This window comes from Sphaerodactylus townsendi, linkage group LG07 (genome assembly GCF_021028975.2).
Source record: "Sphaerodactylus townsendi isolate TG3544 linkage group LG07, MPM_Stown_v2.3, whole genome shotgun sequence".
Lineage (NCBI taxonomy): Eukaryota > Metazoa > Chordata > Lepidosauria > Squamata > Sphaerodactylidae > Sphaerodactylus > Sphaerodactylus townsendi.
Window position 1 is genome coordinate 109,941,256 of NC_059431.1, and position 21,676 is coordinate 109,962,931.

The following is a 21,676-nucleotide window of genomic DNA, read 5'->3' on the forward strand; positions in this document are numbered from 1 at the left end:
GTTGTACCTTTGAGCTTGGCTATGCAGAAAGGGGAGGACTCTCCCTTTTCTTTAGAAATGAGAATGAAGCAGCGTCTCTTCTCCCAAAGCAAATCATGGCAAGTTGGCAGAGAAGCAGCTGGGTGACGCTGGTCAGGAGGAGCACTACACACGTCTGTTATTATTAATCTCCCTTTTTCGACGAAATTGGTCAAAACGGTGATTCCATCCTAGTTTTATTATCCAGCATTGCTCTGGATCGCCTTGGATTTGTCTGCTCCCAGTAGAGTGGTTTCCATCTGCAGCTCAGTTCCGAGGTTCCTGCTGTCCTATGTATGGTTCTTCATTACCCTCTGTGACTGCTCAAGACTGCTCTGTGCTGTGGGTGAAAACTGGCAGCTATTGGCCAAAAAAAGATGCAGTCATCCTGATTTTCTGTGTTATTTTACCAAGACAGTGGCTTCCTGCCTCAGAGTCTGTAGATGTCCTGTTCCCCTCTTGAAGCCTCTCTTAGCAGGAAAAGTTGGCAATTAACAAAACTTGGATCTCAAGGACAGCATCTAGTGCCATCCCGGAAATGGAAGCAAAATGATGGGAGTGATAAAGAAAGGGCAATATAGGCATAACACTTAACTACATTTGATGCTAACCAGGATTTGTTGTATTCACCCAGGTTAATTTGCCTATACGTTTTTTATCCTGCCCTTTCTCCAAGCAGCGAAGACTAGTATAGGGGATGGATCCTCCTTCCTGCCCCCCATTTTGTTCTCACAACAAACCTGTGAAATAGAGTGGGCTGACATAGGTCTTTCCCCACACAATTCATTTAGAGCATTTTGAGGCCGGAAATAAAACATTTCTTCCATGGAGTTCCGCATTGTTTTTCTCCCCCCCCCCCATTTTTTTTTGCAGCCTCAAAATGTGTTAAGTGAATCCCTTTTTAATATGATTCTCTGGCTGAAATATTTGCATTCAGATTATGTTCAAGATGCTGGTGATAATCTTTAAAGGCCAAAACAGTCTAGGACCATCATATCTCCAGCAACACCTCTTCCTATATATCCCTTAGAGTGCATCGTTTGGTTCCAACTTAATAGTAATCCCTGGCCCTAAGCATTATCCGGCTGTCCTCAACCAGAGCAGGGCTTTTTCGGTCCAGCCTGGTGGAACTCTCTGTCCAGTGATACCAAACCCTTGCAGAATGTAGCTCAGTTTTGCAGGGCCTATAAGACAGAGATGATCCACTCGTTGCATGGTTAAGGACAGTAACAGTTAGACATTACAAATTGGCCTCTCTTTTCCCCTCTCCTCTCCTTTGTGGACAACAGGATCCCCCCTGGCTTGTGCTGTAGTTGCCCGCCTGTGGTTGCCAGGAGTTAGTAAATTCATGGTTTTAATTCTGTGTATATGTTATTGTTAATGTATACTGTCTTTCTTGTTAGCGGCCATGAGCCTGGTTTGCTGGGCGAGGGTGGGGTATAAATAATTTTTTCAACTTTGTTCTGTTCTATCATGGAAGCAGAAATGTGATAGATAAGAATCACCTGAATCATGATCTGCTTAGCACTAATATATTAACAGATGTAATGTTTATCAAGGGAAGAGGAATGTATGGTTGGCACCCCGATTCTGAACCATGGTTTTCTATCTAAGTTGGGGATCAGGCTGTCCCTACAGTTTTAGTATTCAGAGCAGCAGTGGCGTAGGAGGTCAAGAGCTCATGTATCTAATCTGGAGGAACCGGGTTTGATTCCCCACTCTGCCACCTGAGCTGTGGAGGTTTATCTGAGGAATTCAGATTAGCCTGTACACTCCCACACATGCCAGCTGGGTGACCTTGGGCTAGTCACAGCTTCTCGGAGCTCTCTCAGCCCCACCCACTGTTGGCCTAGTGCACAGCGGAAGGACTAGGTGCCAACTCACCCTTGCTAGAACAGGAGGTAACTGCTTGCAGTATAAGAAAAAGAAACACTCAGACAGTAGATTTAGTTCCAACAGGAATACTTTATCTCTTGTTTCTCAAAGGAACAAAAATAACAATAACTATCCACTCTCTACTCTGACAACAATCTGAGCCCGAACCTGAAGGTGAAGGAGAGGTACTGAATTGGGTATGCAGTCTTCTTATATAGTTTTGTCCAGCAAATCATTAGCTAGATGATCTAATCATCCTGGCCTGTGACCTTTTCACTTCTGCTGACTGTTACATACCAATCACTGCAGACCCAGACAGAGAGGCTCCGACCTTTACAATTCTGCTGACTGTTACATGCCAATCACTGCAGACCCAGACAGAGAGGCTCCGACCTTTACAATTCTGCTGACTGTTACATTCCAGTCATTCTAGACCAGCATACGACCACCTTCCAATTTTCAATATCCTGACACCTTCTGCATATCTGGTTGGAATGTTGCCTCATTACATAATCTTTACAAACAAAATAATTACAAACAAAAGTCATTCACATTATTTACACCCATTACATAGTTATTACATAGTCAGTACACAGAGTTACTTATTTCACTCACTTTGTACAGAGTCCTTGCCACATTGTACATCTGCTAAACCCAAACCAAACACCAAGTCATTATGTTTTTTGTATTGGTAATGGCTTTGTTAAGATGTCGGCTATGATTGCAGATGATTCACAGTACTGCAACTTAATCATATTTGACTGTATCAGTTGTTTTACATTTTGGAATTTCACAGCTACATGTTTAGATGCGACTTTTTTAAGGTTTTCGTTCTCTGCCATGGCTATACATGTCTGTGAGTCTAAAACTGTTATAGGTTGTTCACATTTCTCACCCAGGTCTTTTAGCAACTGCACTTATTATTTGTAGCTCATTGCATGCCTCATTAAGAGCCGCATACTCTGCCTCAGCAGTTGAAGTGGCAACCGTTGTTTGTTCCGAGATCTCCAACAAATCCCGGATGGCTGCCATATTGCATATAATAACCACTCACTGACTTACATTCTGGAGTCCTCTGCAAATGAGCTGTCCGCGATACACCACTAAGTCCTTGTTGTTTTGGTTAGAAAAGTGTAAACCATAGTTAGCAGTTCCCTTCAAGTAACAAATTACTCTTTTTAGCCCCTGCCAGTCTTTCTCAGTAGGTTTTGCAACTGTTCTACTTAATAAACCTACAGCAAAAGCTATGTCTGGTCTTGTCCAGTTAGCAATGTGCGGCAGGCTGCCAATTAAGGAAGCGATATAGGTCTTGCCTTTCAAATGCTTTGCTGTTATCTTGCTTACAAAAAATCAGCCACCATTGGGGTTTGTGCCACTTTGGCATCTTGCAGACCAGCTTTTGTATGACACCCTCTATCTTTTGTTTTGTGTCAGAAACACATCCCTTCTTCAGATTTACTGGCTTGAATACCCAGGTATTGCTTTAGATACCCCAAGTCTTTCAAGCTTAAAGTGTTTACTCAACTCAGTGTAAAGTTGTTTGATTTGGTTGTCTGTTTTGCAACCACACAGAGATCATCAACATAAATCATCAAAATGATACATTCATCACCAGTACCTCTGGGTATATATGCAGGCATCGGCCACACTTTGGTCAAATTTCATTTCACATAATGCTTTGTGTATGCACCTGTTCCAACATCTGGCTGACTGTTTCAGCCAGGCACAAAGCTTTGTTGAGCTTATAAGCTTTATCAACTTGTTCATGCTCATAACCTGGTGCTTGCTTCATGTATATGGTCTCTTGCAAATCTGCATTTAAATAAGCTGTTTCAAAATCAAAGTGCCTCATTTTAAAGTCTCTTTGCTCAGCCAGAGCAATCACTAATCTCATGGATTCTGCCTTTGCAGTGGGTGCATAAGTCTGATCATAACTGTCAAACTTTGTTTGAGAGAAGCCTTGTGCGACTAATCTTGCTTTATATTTGCAAGTCCCATCCAGACATAGGTTTGCAGCCTGTATACCCATCTTGCACCTATGATGCGACTTATCAGTAGGTTTATCAACAATGTTAAACACTTTTAAGTTCACCAAGGATTCAAACTCATTGTCCATAGCCTGATTCCATTTTTCCTGTTCCTCAGGTGGACATTTCAACATATCATGGAAACCTTGTGGTTCTGTCCCTAATTGGCACACTCTCCCTTCTTGTACCATAAACCTTTTTGGTGGTATGCCTTTATTTGCTCTTTCTGATCTGCGTGGTATAGCTATTTCTCCAGTTTGCTCAGCCCCCCCTCCTCTCCCTGGCTTCCTTCCTGATCACTATCACTGTTCTGTTGTTGCTTAAGGCTCGGAGCAGATGTGTGACCTTGAACAGGGAGTGGGGGTTGTGTGCTGTCACTAGGTACTGTGTCATGGCTTACTGGTGGTAAGAACACTTCAGAGTTTTTGATGCACATGTTCCCAACCTGTATGCTTTTCAAAGTTGGCACTTCTTGAGATAGCAATTCTTCCATGACCCAATGAAAATCTATAGCCTTTTGGTATTCTGCGCGCATATCCTACAAAGCACTTGGTCTCTGCCATTTCTTTTGTCCTTTTTTTCGTTGCTGCCTGGGAATGAGGCCGTTAGCAAAACTCCCAAATATTCTAAGGTGTTTCAGGGAAGGCCTTTTGCCAAACATTCTGAAAAATGGTGTTTCATTGATACTTGAACTCCACAACCTGTTTATTACATGTGTGGCAGCTAAGACAGCCTCTCCCCAGAAATGGAATGGAACCTAGGCATCATTTATCATGCAATCCACGCATTGTTTGAAGAATGCCTAGTCTCCTCTCAGCCACGCCATTTTCAGCTGGGCTGAACGGATTTGTTCTCCTGTGGCTAACCTGCTTTCCGTGTCAGCCATGTTTGGAATTTGTTCCCCATGAACTCACGGCCTCTGTCAGATTGCAGGCAAGCCGCCTTGTGAGGGAACCTCCGTTCACTCATTTAGACCCATTCCCCTTTAAACCTTAAAGGCTTCATCCTTAGATTTCAACAGCAAGCAGTAAGAATATCTGCTATAATCATCAACCAGCAGAAATATATATCGTGCACCCCTTACGGCTTGATTGGAAAGGACCAGCTAAGTCTGCATGGACTAGCTCAAATGGTCTTTCCATTTGTCTGTAGCGCTCTTTTGGGGATTGGATAGGATTTCACCTTAACCCCACTACAGACTGAACAGTCTAGGAATGCTTTGCAAGGCTTTTACACTCAAATCACATACTTTTGCCAACTGCTTGATGGTGGCAAAACTTGCATGTCCTAGGACTCTGTGAAGATAGTGCACACAATCATCATGCATAGGCTTATTAGCTAGACTTGAAACATTCATTACATTTTCATTTTGCCTTTATCAGTCATAACATACATTTTGTCGCATGAGAGTGTACCTTTTGCACCTCTATGTCATTCTGCCATACTGTACAACCCTGTCTATCGAATATAGTTTTGTACCCTTGTTCAGCTAAACTTGGGACTCAACAAACAAAATCCAGTCCAGGAACACACAACACATTTTGCAACTTTTTTACCTAGGCATGGTATGTAGGCAGTTCTTGCAGAAGCGTAACAGCAGCTGGTGATCCATCGGCCAAGCTGACATGCTTCACACTTGCCTTGGACTCCTCAGTCAATAGGTGATGAGCATTTCACGACATGCTCTGGAGCAGGCAGAGTCCAAGAGCCAGATGGGTTGGTTTCTCTGGACATCGGTTCTCAACAATGCCGTCAAGTAGTGCTCCTTCTTTCCTCTTCCCCGTTGTCCTTTAGCTGGCCCCTTCTTCTCCCCTTCTGTGGGCATTCTCGGAGAAGATGATTAGTAGAGCCACAACGGAAACAGCAGCCCGAACTGCATATGACCTTGGACAGTTCAGGAAGCTGGGTTTTCACTTTTGCCTCTGGAAACAACGGGCTTCTCTCTGGCTGTGGCTTCAAGGCAAAACTCTCTTTGTTTCTGGAGCTCCAGAAGCCGTGCAGTCACATAGTCTAGAGTCAAATCATCTTCCTTTATGCTCTGCATACTTATAGACAAAATTGTCCCAGCTGTCATCTAGGGGAAGATAGTACAATATAGGCCCTATGCTGTTCAGTGAAAGTCATGCCTCTGTCTTCCAGCTCGATGAATGAATTAATGCACTTGGCTGTTTGGACATGGTTGGCCACATTTCACCTCCTTTCAGCTGCAAATTGTATAAGCGTCTGGTCAAGATTACCTTGGAACCAGCAGTCTGCGTCTGGTACAGGTCCTTCAAGCACCTTCCAGCAGTCAGAAGCCTTCTCAGCAGCCCGTAGATAGATGAGCTGGGAGTTTTCCACAGCCAACATTATGGACGCCTTGGCTCTGGCATCTGCCCTCTGCTCTGCTGCTGTGCCTGGGTTCAGTGGGGTCGACTACAGCCCATAAATCTTCACGCATGATGAAAGCTCTGCATTTTCACACTCCATGCTGAGTAGTTCCCTGCAGTCAGCCGTTCAAAGGCAAACTGCACATGGTGGATGTCATCGTGTCACACTGCCTCGACACTCTCTAGCTTCAGTGGTTAGGATACTGGGCCCCATAACCAAATTGTTGGCCTAGGTGCACATGGAAGGACTAGGTGCCAACTCACCCTTGCTAGAACAGAAGGTAACTGCTTGCAGTATAAGAAAAAGAAACACTCAGACAGTAGATTTAGTTCCAACAGGAATACTTTATCTCTTGTTTCTCAAAGGAACAAAAATAACAATAACTATCCACTCTCTACTCTGACAACAATCTGAGCCCGAACCTGAAGGTGAAGGAGAGGTACTGAATTGGGTATGCAGTCTTCTTATATAGTTTTGTCCAGCAAATCATTAGCTAGATGATCTAATCATCCTGGCCTGTGACCTTTTCACTTCTGCTGACTGTTACATGCCAATCACTGCAGACCCAGACAGAGAGGCTCCGACCTTTACAATTCTGCTGACTGTTACATTCCAGTCATTCTAGACCAGCATATGACCACCTTGCAATTTTCAATATCCTGACACCCACCTCACAGGGTGTTTGTTGTGAGGGGGGAAGGGCAAGGAGATTGTAAGCCCCTTTGAGTCTCCTGCAGGAGAGAAAGGGGGGATATAAATCCAAACTCTTCTTCTTCTTCTTCTACCATCTGATCCATGCATAGGGAAAATAAATGATCAAATATTTCTGCCTGTGTTCCTATGTAGTGCAAATCCAGTAGCACAGATGATTAAAAAAAGCAGGTTCCAGTATAAATTGTCTACAAGCCTTTCATTTGCAGATGCCATTACGTTTTGTCTCCAGGCCCGGCTTCACTAGGGCTACCTTTGATCATTGGTCCAATTTTCTTCTCAAAGAAGTAGATGCGATTCCAGCTTCTCCCACCTCCTTTGAATGCCCTCCAACTAAGAGCACCTGCAATTTTTGGAAGATGTCTTATTTATCTTCAATTGCAACTAGGGATGTGACTAAATAATAGATCATTGTTTCCTGAAATGGCTGACTCGTCATAATTTTCTTTTCCCCCCCTACTGCCTGTCTGACCTTGTACAAAAGTTTAAATATTCATATTTATTAGTTGAAGGGGGGGGGGGCTGATGACTGCTTATTGCCTTCCCAAATATTAAACAACCCTTCAAGATGATCAGGGTGTGGTCCAAAGAGAAATCATTTCCAAGACAAATTCAGACAAGCCTTAAATTAAACAAATGAAGATGGTTAGTGGTGTTTGTCCGGTTTTTTAAAAAAATAAATAAAGGAAATCAACAGTCGGTGTTGGTTGGTTTGGGATGCTTGGCCGTTTGCCACGTTTCTCTTGCTGTGAGGAGCCTGGGATCTTTAAGGTAGTCGAACTCCACTTTCTTTTCAAAGGCTCTCATGAATATTTCAGATGTTAATTCCCAAATCTAGAAGAAGAAGAAGAAGAAGAAGAAGGAGGAGGAGGAGGAGGAGGAGGAGGAGGAGGAGGAGGAGGAGGAGTTTGGATTTATATCCCCCCTTTCTCTCCTGCAGGAGACTCAAAGGGGCTTACAATCTCCTTGCCCTTCCCCCCTCACAACAAACACCCTGGGAGGTGGGTGGGGCTGAGAGAGCTCCAAGAAGCTGTGACTAGCCCAAGGTCACCCAGCTGGCGTGTGTGGGAGCGTACAGGCTAATCTGAATTCCCTAGAAAAGCCTCCACAGCTCAGGCGGCAGAGCTGGGAATCAAACACAGTTCCTCCAGATGAGATACACGAGCTCTTAACCTCCTACGCCACTGCTGCTTGTGAAAACCCATGGGCTTGATAGTTTGCTGTGATACACGTAAATGATGGGAACAGTTCAAAAGAGACAGTCAGGACTTTTGACTTTTCCTTGCTGGAGGTTGTTTAAATAGGTGTCTGTGTTAAGCCATGATCACTAGGTGATGATTTTGTCCATCTTTGCTCTTCACTTAAAACTCAGGACTACAGGCTAGCATACCTGAGCCAAAAAAAGGATATCAGGAGGGACTTTTACCATATTTGTGATGCTAGAACAGGGCTTTGGAAGAAGTTGATGAGGCATTACAACTTTAGTCCAATCCTACATTCTAATCCTGATGGAATCTTCAAATACTAACATGCAATGATGTCAAGAACATCATATTTCTTATTATGTACTTACCATGGGGTCCTGGGTCATCACATTTCAAACAACCATTTTGAATGTACCAAGTCTGTTCCATCTTTAAAACAACTTTAAAACATCTGGGCTCCACAACAAACCATGATCCTCAGCTACCATGTTAGATTTGGTTTAGAATTATGGATCAGCTCAGTAGTGTATGTGAGTGCAGTTTATAGAAACTTCTCAAGAGATAAATGTAAAAGGTAAAACTTACATTTATTCAAGCATCTCCAGTTCACAGCTTTGTTCCAGAAAAAAGTTAGATAGAAAGAAACCCTAATCTAAGAATTACTTTCCCTATGACAAGTGGGCGCTCTAAGGCACCGTCACATGTGTGCAGGTGAGAGACTGCTTCAGTGGGAAAGCCCCACTAAGGCAGGTAGCCATTGTCCATGCGCTCAGGACGAAGGCCAGGTCAGAATGGAGACCAGCATGGGGAAGAAAGAAAGTCAGTGGGCGGTCTCCTTCTGGATATGACAAGGACAAACAAGAGAAGCAACAACACAGTTAGAGTGAGATACACAGCACCCCCCAGTGTCCAGGCATGCAGAAGACGCTTATTCCAACACCAAGTTGGTCTACAAACTCACAATACGATGTTGTGATCATTGGGTAAGTGCTAGTGGTGAAGCCAAGTTCCATCAGCACATACAGAACATTTGGGGTGCCATTCCCATGACCATGTGCTCTGATCTGACATGAAGTAGCATAAAAAAATCATTTGCTGTTTTGCAAAAACGTTATTGAGAAAACAAACATTATTCCAAATACATTATAGTCTAGAGGAGATGCCAATAGAGCAGCAGCCTCCCTTTTAGGGGAAGAACCTTTCCTTGACCCATCAAGGAAATAAAATTCTGTCCCCCAACTGTGCCCCCCTTTGCTTGAGTGCTTGTCTTGTAATTCTGTGAGGAAACACGATGACTCTCGTACATGAGGCATAAACACACATTCCTGCAGATATAGCTAATATCCCGAAGAATGTTAAATCATCAGATAAAACGATCAAATAGCCTTCCTGAATTAATTAGCAAAGGCAGGAATACCTGCAACAATTAGCATAGCCTGAAAGAAACTCCAGATGAGGTATGTAACCCTACTTATCGTCCAACCTTACATGACAGAAAAGCTGTTTGTCAAAGCAGGCTCAAACTGTCGTCCACCGTTACACAGCTCCATGGACAGTGTCCACTCTACAGGATCAGCAACATATGATTTCGCTCCACTCCCCTTTTTTCTCCCTCTCACCATTTCACCAGATGTGTTTCCGCACTCCTGCATTCCTACTGGATGACCCTGGAGTAGTCACAGTTCTTCAGCTCTCTCTGCCCCACCTACCTCACAAGGTGTCTGTTGTGGGGAGAGGAAGGGAAAGAAGCATGTAAGACACCCTGAGTCTCCTTACAGGAGAGGAAGGTGAGGTATAAATCCAAATTCTTGTTCTTCTTCTTGTTCTTCTTCTTGTTCTTCTTCTTCTTCTTCTTCCATGAGGCTTCAGACGCACAATCTCTTGTCCTTCCACTTTGTCCTTAGCTCTGAACCTTTCCCTCCCTCAAGTCATCCATCCCAGGCTTTCTCACCATGCTTGCTCTCCAGCCCATTCCAAGCTAATTTGGCCTCTAGTTCTCCCTTTTTTTCCCTTCACCCCTTTGTCCCTTCATTAAAGTCATCTTTTCCCTTCCTACCAGTAAAACTCTGCCCATTCTAGACCCATCTCCTGGTTCGTGCACCTCCCCCTTTCTTTTTGCCATTCTTTCTCCTCCTTTTTTTCTCTTTCTCCAGCAACCTTTCTCTGCCCTCTTCCTTTAGGACACTACATGTGAACACACACAGGTGGGTTCTACTGAGTTATCTGTGGATGGGACCCTTCTGGATATGAATATTACTCACACAAGGAACCGTGTGGTTTGAACTTTTTCATTCCCTTCCTCTGTCTGCCTTTCAGCCAATGAAAGTAATTTTAAAAACATATTTTAAAGGCTTGCCTCTTCAACTTTGTGTAGTACCCTGTTTCCCTGAAAATAAGACATACTCTGAAAATAAGATGTCGTAGAGGTTTTGCTGAAGTGCTAAATATAAAGCATCCCCCGAAAGTAAGACATAGCAAAGTTTTTGTTTGGAAGCATGCCCGTCGAACAGAACGCCAGAGCATGCAGCTGTGGAGCGGAAAAATAAGACATCCCCTGAAAATAAGACATAGCGCATCTTTGGGAGCAAAAATTAATATAAGACACTGTCTTATTTTCGGGGAAACACGGTATATACAGACTTATAACCCTAAAATCAGGATTGGAGGTGCACTTGTGAAACCCCCGATCTGTATAACCAACCAACCCCTTGTTTTCATCGCCTACAAAGTGGGTTATTTCAGACAGCTGTGTTGTACTTGAGATCCTTTGAGATCCTAAAGCACTGCAGACAATGAACAAATGAATACTTAAGTTTGCTGCTGAGAACAGTTCATGCCACAACACACTGAGACAATATAATTGTGTGAATTGGCCCTGGCTGCTGGGACAATAGAAGGAGAGCCACAAGCCCGTACTTGTTAAATGAAACAGAAGTGACTGCTCTGTACATAACATAACGACTTTGCAATCATTTACAACTTCATATTCCATCTATCCTTTGACTTTAATTGGGCCCACAGTTTCCTGCCCACCCAATACATTATTATATTAAATGCATTGTATATTCTAGTCACGTTGGGGTAATTTTTACCTCAACTATGCTGAATAAAATGAAAGAATGATAGAGGATGATATAATATTTTCTTAATCTTCTTTTTTTTCCTCTCTGGTATCTTAGTGGCTGTTTCAGTCCTGCACGGCCGAAGGGGAAAACTTTATAAAGACTAGGTTGCCTTTATGAAGTGCTGGCATGAAGTTCATAAACTGATCGAGATTTTTATTTTTATTACTTACTTAGAGGTTCCTTCGACACTCCACACTCACACACTCACGCTAGATTAATAAACTGCACATTTTATTCAGGCGATGGTTTTAGTCAGATAATGGTTCAACAAACTGAAGTGATCGATCCTAGTTCACAACCCCATGTTCCTGTCCCTCCTTGTCTTCTATCCCTCAAGGAGCTCTCTGTGTAGCATGCAAATATCTTTCCCCTCCTTAGTAAATTCCCCTTGGAGGATCCAAAAGCAGTCGATAATTATGCTGATTTGCTCCTTCACATACTCTTGGCAAACCTAATCTTCCAAATACACTGATGGATGTCAGCATCTTGTACAGTGGGTATTGCTCATTCTGTGCTATGTTCCTTGCTGGTTCCTTTCCATTACCCGGAGAGTTAGATTGTCACACACCTTTATCCTTCTCTTTGTCCTTAACAAAGAGTTCCTGAAAGACCTTGGAATTATATGGATCTCTGGCGATGGAACCATTTCTTCCTGCGCTGGGCTTTTGGATCCCTGAACTTTTTATTGGCAGTAGAATTACATTGGAGAAAGTTGCTAATTCCCCTTACTCCTTGTGTGGCACAACAATTGTGTCTCCTTGTCATGCACTGCAGTCTCCTTGCCATTGTGGTTACATTGATATTGACTTCCATGTTTGCCTTCATCTTCTCTGACTAACATTAGAGTCATCTCATGATTGGAGGAGAGTATTCTGCAGAACAGATGCAAATGTTTTCATCGAATGTCATCACTGCAAGAGCATGGCCAGTTCTATTACATAGACTAACTCTGGATAAATTAGTGCATTACCTAGACAAGTACGTTCGTCCCCCTTGCAATTCACAGAATAAGCATGTGTTTCTAACAGTTTTTGAGAATTGCCACTACTTTCACATCCTGCTTGTGAGCTCCCAAAGGCACCTGGTGGGCCACTGCGAGTAGCAGAGTGCTGGACTAGATGGACTCTGGTCTGATCCAGCAGGCTCGTTCTTATGTTCTTATGTTTTAATGTTTAGGCAAACTCCCTTTGCTTTGATCTAGGCCAGGGGTCTGCAACCCGCGGCTCTTTCAGCCTTATACTGTGGCTCCGCATGGCCTGGAGGTTGGACGGTAGCATGGGCATGTCCCTCCAGGAAAGGTGAATGGAGGGGCCAAACTGGAGGCGGCACTGTGTGGTGCTGCCTCTCCGGCTCGGTAGATCTTCGGGGCCATGGAAAACGGGTCCAAATGGCTCTTTGGGTGGTAAAGGTTGCTGACCCCTGATCTAGGCAGGTGTGAGCAAACCCAGGGCAACTTACCTGTGCCAAAGACGGTTTCTTGAAAAATACCATTCTCAGGATGGAGGATCCAAAAGCAGGAATGATTTGGTCCAGTTTTGGAATAGCTGCTTTAGCAGATGTGGGTTTTCTGGTCTGCATGTCATGGCATCCATAACAAACAGGAGGTAATGCAAAAAAGAAACCCCATCTTTCTATTCTCCGGGCTGTGGTCTGTGGGAGTTATTCGGTTGTTCTGCATGTCTCTTAGTCCTTGGAGGAGCAGCGGCAAAGGAAGGTAAACATTCTTTGCTCCTTTTCTCTCCTGCAGCACCCATTTGTGGGAAATAGGCCTTTTCCGATCCAAGCTTTACAGTTCCTTCCCATCTGTTGTGAGAAAGTTTTGCAAAATTGGTTGGGATTGCTTTGAAAGAGCAGCTATAGTCATGCCAACGTTTTCTACGCAGGCAAATGCCATCATCGGTTTGCTCCCGTTCTTTGTGTAATGTCTTGCTTTGTGTAAAAGGACCATTTCCTTCTGCAAAATGACTGGTCACAATTAGGGTGGATAATTCTGTACATCTGAATGACAGAAAACCCTGCGGCTTTCTTTGGGGGAGGGGGATAGCCCTGAAATTTTAAAAAAAAACAGACTATTCAGCAGTGCCGAATAGCCTGGCTCTGAAAAAGCTGAATACATTTTGACTTTTTCAGCTTTTCCGGCTGCCTGCAGGGTTGGGAGATTCTGGATCCCGTAGGTAACCCTTTCTCCCCACTCACAAAGTGGGGAGAGCTCTGATCTTTGCAGGCAGCCTTACCTCCCTGCTTGCGAAGCCGGTTTTGACTTTCCCAGAAGGAAAGGGGTTCCACACAGCTAAACTGATCCCTGCATCCAACTGTGCAGAGCTTCTATTTTTCAGGTTTGGCTTTAAATCCGAACCTAAAAATTATAAAAAATTATAACCACCACCCCCCACCCCCCAAAGTTGCTCAGGCCTATGATCTGGTAATTTCCAAAACCTAGGCAGTCTTTACTATGGAGATCTGGGAAATTCCTAGAAGGCTACAGATGGACGTGATGTCACTTCTGGGTTTTCGCCAGCACACACAATCCTATTTTTTCAAGAGTCCTGCCTCTGAAAAGCTCCTGCTTTTGCGAGGTGATGGGCAAGCCTCTCTCCTCATCCGCTGCTTCTCGCTTGAAGAATCCTGGCCAGAAACAAACTCTGGTTACCAACACGGGGGCATCGGATAACCTGAGTTAATTTCCCAACACAAACCACAAATTGAGGCCTGCACTAAAACCCAGGTAACAATTCTGGTTTGTGAGGAAGGAAATGGATGGTGCAGTCCTAGTGCAGCAAAAATCTCACCTTTCTAAGCCTGTGGAAGAATGTAACTTTGCTTAGAACTGCAGTGTAACTTGGGTTAACCCATGTAGATGCTTTTGCACCTCAACATGGGTTATAGAGTTATTCCCTAATAAGGATTCTCTATTCAAGAAAGGGGGGCTGAGGAACTGTCACATGTGACATGTTGATGACAGGTTAAAGTGTTATCTGAATATAATTTGAGGCTTAAGCACCAATGGCAAAATATGGAGCGATGAATGGAGCAATATGATGCCACCATCGTATGGACACTTGCCTGGGCGCATGTTCCGAATCTGAATTTTTAAAAAATTATCAATAGGAATGAATAAAATGGGGGAAATGAGAATCAAATCATAGTTACAGTGAGTTCCAGAGCATAAGAGATGACTTTGATTGGGGATGCAGAACCTTTCATAGCAATAGAAATGGAAATATTCCCCTCCCCGAACAATCGCCAAGGCCAAACTTCTTCTCTGCCAGTATGACTGCTCTGTGTCGATTAATGCTCTGATTGCATATGATGCGAAATCCTGCTGTGCCCCCCAAGTCCTATCAGAAATGCATGTATAATTATCCCTGCGGTTTGTTGCCATGCCATTGTAGTTGCTCTGATTAATTTGTATGGCTCAGAAAGCTCTCTGTTATTTCTGGACTCCTCCCTGCTCTACATCTTGTTCTGCTAAGCGACATAGTGATTCTAATTGTCCATTAGGAAGGCATTTTAGATGCTCTGAGTGGGGGTAGCAAACAGAGGAGACAAGTGAAAGGTGGATTCTGGCAGTAGCCCCAAGTGATGACTCATGTTGATTCTCCACTGCAGCAGTTAACGGTTTGAGTGCCAGACAGTCCTGCCAACCTGCACTGCTGAAATGATTCCCCTTTTGTTTCATCTCAGCTTCTAGATCTGCTTGTTTTAGCTCCATATCAAGTCAGCTACATACTGTTCTTGTCTCCGATGGGTTGACATTTCCATACCGGCCACTTGCGCAAATCCCTTGGAGCGTACAATAGCTAGCTGTTTGATCCAGGTCCCGTCACAGTAGAGAAGCCCTTACTTTTGCAATTGAGTTGATCTGCAGTGTTCCGTGACCTACGACTTTATCAGTGTTTTCAAACGCAGCGTGCGTTACTAATTGTCTTGGCCCAGTGTGGCGTTCATCTGTTGGCTGTAGGTTTAAGCTTTGCTTGCCTTCTCTGGTCGGAAAACTGTGTTTGTTGTTGAGGTTGAAATCATCCGCGGGGAGGCATTTGAGGACAGTCTGCAAGTTATCTTCATCCCTTGTATCTCAAGTACATTGCTTGACAGATGTGGGCAGTTTTTTTCATAATCAGTTGTTTTCAAAACATTGAGATGGTCACATGGGTTAGTTTTCATTATGTTCATTTTTGTCCATTTTAGTTTCAACTGGAAACTGATTCTTGGTTTCACGTCTCTGTTTTCCATCATATCTGGATGAAAATCTCTGTGCTTATACTGTGCACCAAACTGATTCTCCCTGGCACATTTGAGACTCACGGGGAAATCCCAGTTGTACAGGTAATTAAAGGGGAAGCACGTGTCCATAATGTACAGCACGTGACTATAATGTACACGTGACTATAATGTACAGCAGGAAGGGGAAGCACCTGACTATAATGTACAGCGGGACTAGGAAAGGACTCCATGAGTTTGCTCAGCTGCCTCTTCTGCCTTGATCCCCTCTAATTCCATTCCACGATGTGCCTTTAATGTAAAGGAGCATCAGTACAGAAAAGTGTGCATGTTAGCCACGCTGAATTCCATCTAGGGTTGCCAAAGGACGTCTTGCAGACAGCAGTTGTGAATGTGGGCAAGACTGTATAGAGACTTCTGGAACATATTTTGTGGTGGTGCTGCTATTGGGACAATTTGAGGCAGAAATATTTAGGGCGACGTTTATCCTATAATTTTTTTTTCCTCGCAAAGTCTAATTCAGTGGCCGCCATTTGGCAAAGATAATAGAATTACATCATTAGAACCTACATTTTTGCCAGTGGTAATCGAAGTGTAAAATGGGTTCATTTGGGGCAGTGATGGCGAACCTTTTTGAGACCGAGTGCCCAAATTGCAACTCAAACCCCACTTATTTATCTCAAAGTGCCAACATGGCAATGTAACCCAAGTACTGAGGTTTTAGTTTAGAACAAACGGTTGGCTCCGAGGCATGCGTTACTCGGGAGTAAGCTTGGTGGTAGTCGGTGGCTTTGCTTTGAAGCAACTGTGCAATTCTTCCAATGGGTGAATCACGACCCTAGGAGGGTTTACTCAGAAGCAAGCCCTATTGCCAGCAACCGAGCTTACTCCCAGGTAAAGGATTGCAGTTTAGTTCTTCGCATGAAAATCAGTGAGGTTTAACAGCACTTAACAGGGTTACCTACACTGCTTCCCCAAAACTAGGTCTTAGGTTTAATGCTAATAATCGAGCCCTGTGGCCCAGGCCAGCCTAGATGTGGGGGGGGGCACTCTGTTTGCGCGTGCCCACAGAGAGGGCTCTGAGTGCCACCTCTGGCACCCGTGCCATAGGTTCGCCACCACTGGTATAGAGACTTCTGGAACATAGTTTGTGGTGGTGCTGCTATTGGGACAATTTGAGGCAGAAATATTTAGGGCGACTTTTATCCTATAATTTTTTTCCTCGCAAAGTCTTATTCAGTGGCCACCATTTGGCAAAGATAATAGAATTACATCATTAGAACCTACATTTTTGCAAGGGGTAATCGAAGTGTAAAAGGGGTTCAGTGGGGCATTATGTTAGCGGGATGCTACCTGTGGCCTTTTGGCTGTTGAAGCAATATCATTTAAGTAAGCAAGCATAGCAGAACTGGCATGAAGAAATCTTCCTCCAGGCTGCTGAGCCAGCACAGCTTCTAGAAACACTATGGAAAAGAAGATCCATCAGCACAATTCTCTTCTGTTGCAATATCTGTTACATGGCAACTCCGGTGTCAGTTTCATATCTCCTACTTTCTCCTGATTTCTCCTGACTCTCTCCTTTTCTCTCTGTTCTTGAGCAGCGTTCCAGGCATCAGCAACCTGAATGAAATGTCTTGAACATTATTCATTCATTCATTCATTCATTCATTCATTCATTCATTCATTCATTCATTGTTAGCCCTAATCATTATCCTTGCAAAAAAATGAAGGTCAACAAATGGGATTTTCAGCTCTAAAAAAAACCCAGAAACCAGTACATCATAAGCCCTACAACGTAATGCAAAGCCCAGGTTTTTGTTTGATATTGTCCAAGGTCCAGAAATGGATTTTGTAATCCCTCTGTCAATCTTTTTCCACCTTGTGCCTGTGCTACCATCTGGACGCACTTCGCATCATGGACTAACAGCATCACATCATGGAACACTGGAGAATTTACCGTTTGTATCTCCTTCTGTCTGCCACAGAGAAAGTGCTTCCCTCTTTTTTTAACCTCATTGTGTTTTGCTAGTCTGTTTCTATCTCTGGTTGTCCATCTCTTTGGCAGATACGACTAAAGTTTATGCTCGGACGCTTTCATTTGTCCAAAAGCACTAACTTAACTTTATAGACTAAGACTGGGCAATCCATCCTTCTAGCTCCCTTGTTTTTCAAGTCCTCACTTCCTGTCAAGGTGAGCTACCTTGTCTTAAAGTGACTGACACAACTGAAAACTTCAGGGCGTGGTTGGGAAACGTACCTGCCACAAAATGCAACACAAAGTGCAGGAGATATACCTGCTCCGAAAGATGGCCTTGCCTTTCACTGGGTAAGCAACTGGTCTTCGGCAAGTCTCAGAATCTATGATCAAGGTGCTGAACAAAATTATATAAATAAATACCATGGATCTGAAATCTCATAGCGGATCAAGATTTTTAGGCGAGAGCAGCTGGAAATTTAGTTCCTATGTAATTCATTTCTCTGTGAAGAGTATCGCAAGACTTTCAGCTCTCCCTGAGTATTGGGGAAATGAAGGTTATGGCATTTCCAGAATGCCTAGAATGCTGGGTTGTAATGCATAAATAGCTACAGATACCCTGATCAGTGGGCAAATCTGTCATAGCCCAGGTTGTGCAGTTGACCTTCCAGTAGAAGCACGCAACCTGGAACAAAGAAAGCCAAGCCAAATCTAGGAAGAAGTGTGGGGTTACAAAAAATTAAGGAACATGTGATGCAATGACCTCATTGCTTTGAGGCTTTGACCTTATTGTTTAACATGAAGATCTTCCAGGGCATTTGGTAAGCTACATGATGCCACACTAGAGGGATCATTGGTCTGACCTAATATAGGAGCTTGTATTTTGTTCTGTATGGTGTGGTGGGTAAGAGCAAGTAGACTGTAATCTGGGAAAGGGGGTTTGATTCCCCACTCCTCCACATGAGTGGCAGACTCTTATTTGGTGAACTGGATTTGTTTCCCCACTCCTACACACAAAGCCTGTTGGATGGTTTTGGGCTAGTAGTCACAGTCCTCTCCAAACTCCCTCAGCCCCACCTACCTGTCAAGGTGTCTGTTGTGGGAAGAGGAATGGAAAGGAGTTTGTAAACCCTTTCGAGTCTCCTTACAGGAGAGAGGGAGGGGGTATAAATCCCAATTCTTCTTTTATCTTCTAGTGCAGTGATGGCGAACCTTTTCGAGGCCGAGTGCCCAAACTGCAACCCAAAACCCACTTATTTATCGCAAAGTGCCAACACCGCAATTTAACCTGAATACTGAGGTTTTAGTTTAGAACAAACGGTTGGCTCCGAGGCGTGCGTTACACGGGAGTAAGCTTGGTGGTAGTCGGTGGCTTTGCTTTGAAGCAACCGTGCAACTCTTCCAACAGGTGAATCACGACCCGAGGAGGGTTTACTCAGAAGCAAGCCCCATTGCCAGCAACCAAGCTTACTCCCAGGTAAAGGATTGTGCTTAAGTTCTTCACATGAAAATCAGTGGGGCTTAACAGGGTGACCTACACTGCTTCCCCAAAACTAAGTCTTAGGTTTAATGCTAATAACCAAGCCCAGTGGCCCAGGACAGCCTAGATGTGTATGGGGGGGGGGGGCACTGTGTTTGTGCGTGCCAGCAGAGAGGGCTCTGAGTGCCACCTCTGGCACCCGTGCCATAGGTTCGCCATCACTGTTCTAGTGGCAGAAGTCGAATCTATGCTTGCAAATATGAATTGTATGTGTAGCAGAGGCCCAACAAAAGTTAGAATATGAAGATTAATTCAATTGTTAGGATTCCATCACTATTGGGTTTTTACCCCAGAACTGGCAAATCAGGGTGCAAAGGGCGGGAAAGATCAAGAAGTGTTTTATCTACACCTTCAAATCGTTCTAATTAAGATCTTTCTTATCTTCCAGAACCCTCTTCACCTACAGTTGAGTTTAGAAAGCTCGTTAAGCTTTGACGCAGAAGTCACTTTCTCCATCTTGGCCTTGAACAACTGGTACAATTTCAGCTTGATGGTCTGCCAGGAGGAATGGAACATCACCGACTTCCTCTTCCTCACGCAGCAGAGCTCCAAATTCCATTTGGGATCCATTATAAACATCACAGGAAACCTCACATCAACCAGCGACCTCTTGGACTACTTGCAGGTTCATCTGGAGAACATTAAGGACACGACATCGACGGTGGTCATGTTTGGCTGCGACATGGAAAGCACAAGAAGGATTTTTGAGATAACTACCCAGTTTGGGGTGATGCCGCCTGAACTTCACTGGATTCTTGGGGATTCACACAATGTGGAGGAGCTGAGGACAGAAGGTTTGCCGTTGGGTCTCATAGCTCACGGGAAAACATCGCAGTCTTTTTTTGAAGACTATGTGCAGGATGCGATGGAGCTGGTGGCTAAAGCTGTCGCTGCTGCCACGATGATTGAACCAGAATTGGCTCTTATCCCGAGCACCACTAACTGCTTGAATGTGGAAGAAAAAAATATCACTTCAGGACAGTATTTATCAAAGTAAGATCTTCTCTCAATTAATTTCCTTGCAAACACAAGGCACGTGAGTCTAATATTGAAATGATGCTTTAATGACCAAATTAGAACTTTGCTGTTCTCTCTCTCTCTTTTGCATATGCATGCACATTCACAAATGTGCATGAACATAGAATTTGTGCAGTTTCTTACAGCAGCAAAACTGTACCGTTGATGAATACACGGAATAGCCTTGACTTGAGTTTGTCAGATCTTGGGAGCTAAGTAGGGTCAGTCATGGTTAGTACTTGGGTAGAAGACCAACAAGGAAAACAAGGGTTGTTATGAACAGGAACAACCTCTGAAGATCCCCTGCCTTGAAAACCCCATGAATGGCCACCCTAAGTCAGTGGTGTGATCCAAAATTTTTAGTAACAGGTTCCCTTGGTGGTGGGATTTGAACAGTGGTGTAGCGCCAATGGGGCTGGGCGGGGCATGATGGGGCGTGGCCGGGCATTCCAGGGGCGGGGCATTAATAATTTCTCTGGCCCCTTCCGCACACGCAAAATAATGCGTTTTCAAACCACTTTCACAACTGTTTGCAAGTGGATTTTGCCATTCCGCACAGCTTCAAAGAGCATTGAAAGTGGTTTGAAAGTGCATTATTCTGCATGTGCGGAATGAGCCTCTGTTACTGTAAGAAACTCTTACTGTAAAAAAAAAGTTCCTAATTTCCAGCTGGTATCTTTCTGTCCATAATTTAAACTCATTATAGCAAGTCCCATCGTCTACTGCCAACAGAAACAACTACTTCTCCTCTAATTGACTGCCTGTCAAATACTTAATACTTTCAAATACTTAATTTTGTTTCTAGAAATCAAAAGAAGGATACGTTCCTTAAACAAGGAACTTTACCATATTTCTAAAACATGTTTTTAAAACAGCCCAACAGGGAGAATTATCTCGTTTTCTACCTTCGCTAACCAGCCACATAGGAAACAACAGGACTTTATGATTTTTGGACCTAATGGAATTTCTAATGGAAAAGCAGACCCAATTAGTAACCCATTCTCGGCACACACAAATAATTAGTAACCCACTCTCGAGAACTGGTGAGAACCTGCTGGATCCCACCTCTGCCCTAAGTCAGTTCACATTTGGCAGCACATTAGCTGCAGCAGCGGCGGCGACAGTAGTAGTAGTAGTAGTAGTAGTAGTAGTAGTAGTAGTAGTAGTAGTAGTAGTAGTAGTAGACCTACTTAGGATTGTACCAATAGGATTACACTTAGGGCCCCAGGGTCTCAAGTCATGTGATATAGTTTCTTTGCAGAAGTTAGGAAAGTCTGGGTCTGGTCATTTCCTGGATGGGAAATCACCTAAGAACTTGATAGGCATAACGTATGGTAGAAGAAAGAATAGGTATAAATGTAATCAATAAATCAGTTGTGCCCATCAGTGCTGTGAAAATGAATTAATTCCTAATAACTAATACAGTCATAAAAATGTTCCCTGATCAAAGACACCATGGGGAAACTGTTAGTGCAGGATGGACTAAAGATTTATGGAATTCACCGCCACATGATACAGTAACGGCTGCTAAGTTAGATGGCTTTGAAAGAAACATTAATAGAGAAGGTATCATCGGCCATTAGACAGAGCAG

The 21,676-nt window shown here is 43.7% G+C and overlaps 1 protein-coding gene across 1 annotated transcript in view; it reads left to right on the forward strand.

Annotated features, from left to right (window-relative positions):
- The window catches only part of GRIN3A (glutamate ionotropic receptor NMDA type subunit 3A), a 161,541-nt gene that overhangs the window by 53,262 nt on the left and 86,603 nt on the right, over nucleotides 1-21,676 (forward strand). Inside the window, 1 exon segment of the mRNA XM_048504478.1 lies at nucleotides 19,456-20,060. Coding sequence (XP_048360435.1) covers nucleotides 19,456-20,060 — 605 coding nt within the window.